The sequence below is a fragment of the Tupaia chinensis genome, unplaced genomic scaffold (assembly GCF_000334495.1).
Source record: "Tupaia chinensis unplaced genomic scaffold, TupChi_1.0 Scaffold000346_1, whole genome shotgun sequence".
NCBI classification, from domain to species: domain Eukaryota; kingdom Metazoa; phylum Chordata; class Mammalia; order Scandentia; family Tupaiidae; genus Tupaia; species Tupaia belangeri.
In genome coordinates, this window is record NW_006159840.1 from 1,504,993 (window position 1) to 1,507,954 (window position 2,962).

Genomic DNA, 2,962 nt, shown 5'->3' on the forward strand with positions numbered 1-2,962 from the left:
CCGCAAAACAGGCTCCTGTTCATAGCAGCTTCTCTACCTAGCGGCAGGCACTTTTCTTAGGCTTTTGTCACAGGATGCATGCACTTGCTGGAGAGAGACAGAGACAGTAAGAGGGAATGGGAGACATCACCCCCCAGGGGAGATGGCCATGCCATGATCCCTTCTCCTCCATTCTCCTCCTGGGATTTTGGGCACATATGCATAAGGACCTTGCATGATTTTCAAACTGCCAGGTGGGGGACTCGAACCACAGTGGGCTGGCCACATGGGAGTCCAGTGCCACCATGTCACCTACTGGCCCCAATGACAAATCTTTTGAATGGACTCTTTTTTTTTTTTTCTGAGAGGTTTTTGCTATAGGGGGTGTGCACTCGCCAGAAAGAAAGACACAGAGAGACAAAAAAGCGAGAAACCACCCTGCAAAAGGGATGGCCACAGCTCAATCCCTTCTCCATTCTCCTCTTGGGATCTTGGGCATGCACACACACGGGTCTCCTGGTGTGAGTTTAAGCCACCAGGCCCAGGACTCGAACCACGGTCGACTACATGGGAGTCCAGCAACATAACCATTACACTAACTGCTGGTCCTGAATGGACTCTTAACATATTCTGAAGGGTAGCCCTTCCTCAGCTGTGAGAAGGGTCCCCTAGAGTTCTGGGTGATTATCTGCCCTTGAGGAATGGAGGGAGAAAGAGGCGTAACAGCCACCCTATATTCATGGAATGTGGGCGAAAAGAGAGCAGCACCCTGCAGACTACGTCTGATTCTAGGGAAGAGCTCGTGTAGCTCTAAAACGTGCCGTGACTCAGAGTTTTACTGGTTGGTGAGAGCTGGCCATGAAAATGAGTTTCTCACCAGGCGAAAGCTGAACTCTTCTACACGACTAAGTGCAGGGGGCAATAACTAGACCCCTCCTCCCGGGTGTGTCTGAGGCAGAGGGAAACCAATGAGAGGGGAGGCCTTGCTCAGAGGAAGGGCAGAACAAGTGGGGGGTCCTGGAGAGTCGGACAGGAACAGACGGGGCCAGACCAGCAGGGCCACAGGCCTGCACTGCACCTCCTTATTCCACACGGTCCAGAGACCAGTCAGACCGACCACAGGCCCAGAAGCAGCCAAACGCATACCCGCTGCTACAGAGACTGCCCGCCCCACCCACAGGGATATTCTGTCTTAGGACTCGAGGCAGGAAGTGGGGACAAGAGCTATTGGGGCCACTACTTCTTCTGGTCCACCACCGCCATAAAATGTTAGAGATTCATTCCTTTTTTGCAGTTCTTTAACAGGATTTGCTGTGTTCTCTCTGCGGCCAGGTAGAGCGTCAGCTCCAGTACCGGACACTGAGACCTCACCCATTGGCAAGGCTCGTGGCACTCGGCCCTACAGGGCCGCCCGTGGCACAGCTGCGCACCGAGGACGGGAGCCCCGAGGCACTGACCTTCTCCTGGTAGAGCTTGTGGAGCCAGGCGGAACACCGGTCGTCGTCTTCAGGGATGTCTTCCAGCGGGATCCGCCTGCAAAGGCAGAGAGCAGCTAGCAGCGGAGGCGACACCCCACGCCCCCACACGCACTTGCAAGATGAAGTTGTTTGCCTCTTTCTGGCTGTTATCAAGTTAGCCTAAACAATGTGGAAACGGAGAGCAATCCGTTGAAATCCACACAGGACATACAGTCCCAAGTGCAGCCGTGCCCTGCAGGAACGGCCAAGGGCCCGGTCCAGTGACACCGACAGGGGCACCGTCAGGAGAGGGGGGTACCTGCCTCAGTTCATCCTCCCTCCTGCCTTGCAGAAGGGCTGTCAGAACCTGCTCAGGTTCTCCCATGAAGGCCGCAGTGCCCCCGTTCCTGCATAAGACAGCCCAGCGTGCACAGGGTTGGTGCAGAGGACGTAACAGGCCATTCTTCACCAAAATAAGACTTAGTGGCAATGGCATGTGTCTCCCACCAGAAGGAGCCCGGCCTCTAGGGCAGCACTGAGACAGACCCGCAAGGACCTGACACCTCCAAACACACGGATCTTGGGGACCTACAGTTCCCTGGTGGAGGGGAACCGGGGCACCTTCCTCAAGTTTGGCAGAGACAGGGATTCCAGAGTCACTTTGTGCACCCAGGTGCCCCAGAGACTCGAGGGTGGCTCTTTGCAAATGGATGAGCCTAAGCCCTTAGCAACACCAGCTCCCAGAGTCACCCTGTTGTCTGGTGGTTGAGGGAGCCAGATCCCACGTGGCTGCACCGTGTGACTTCGAAGCGCACCAGGTGCGTGTGCATGCGAGCCCAGACTCCCAGCAGGATGGAGTTGGGGTGGTGGCATGACCACACCCCCCTGTAGGGTGCTCTGATCTTTCTCTGTCTCCATAGTGAGTTCACGCACCCTCTGGCAAAAACAAAGTCTTCTGTTTGTCCTACCCGAGCCCTCCAAAACCAAGGAACTGGTAAAGAGGCTCCGGGAACGGCGGGGGAGAGGCGCCTCCCTGGGTCACTGGCAGTAGCAGACTGCCTCCTAGTCCATATAAGCTGCTCTCAAGAAGAGGTTAAGCAGACGTCCCGGGACGAGGGCCCAGGTCATGGACGTCCTGAGACGGCCACGCTCCTCTCTGGAAGGAGCTGGAGCTGACGTACCTCACGTACATGTCCGCGTGGTATTTCTTTCCATTTAGGACTCCCAGCAGGGTGGGGTTTTCATTGTTTCTGAAATTGAGTGTACAGTCATATACAGCTGAAACTATAAGAAATAAAACAAATACAAAGCAGTATATAGCGTGTGAGCCCAAATTTGTTTTGTAGATACACACATTGGCAGACAGTAATCCGGCTGCTAACTGCGACCTAGGCACGGGACAGCCACCGGTGGCCTGCTCGCTCACAGCACCCTCCTCTGTCAGCAAAAGAGCCACTAACTGAGCACAGGGCCGAGGCACGCGAGCTGTCAGTGCCACCGCCAGACTGCGGCGTGGGGGCCGACGG

General features: G+C 55.7%; 1 protein-coding gene across 1 annotated transcript in view; it reads right to left on the reverse strand.

Moving 5' to 3' along the window:
• The window catches only part of AGPAT4 (1-acylglycerol-3-phosphate O-acyltransferase 4), a 122,700-nt gene that overhangs the window by 10,820 nt on the left and 108,918 nt on the right, over window positions 1-2,962 (reverse strand). Inside the window, exons 6-7 of the mRNA XM_006152250.3 lie at window positions 2,618-2,720; window positions 1,437-1,512 (exon numbers count right to left, since the gene is read on the reverse strand). Coding sequence (XP_006152312.1) covers window positions 1,437-1,512; window positions 2,618-2,720 — 179 coding nt within the window. The remainder of the gene's footprint in view (window positions 1-1,436; window positions 1,513-2,617; window positions 2,721-2,962) is intronic.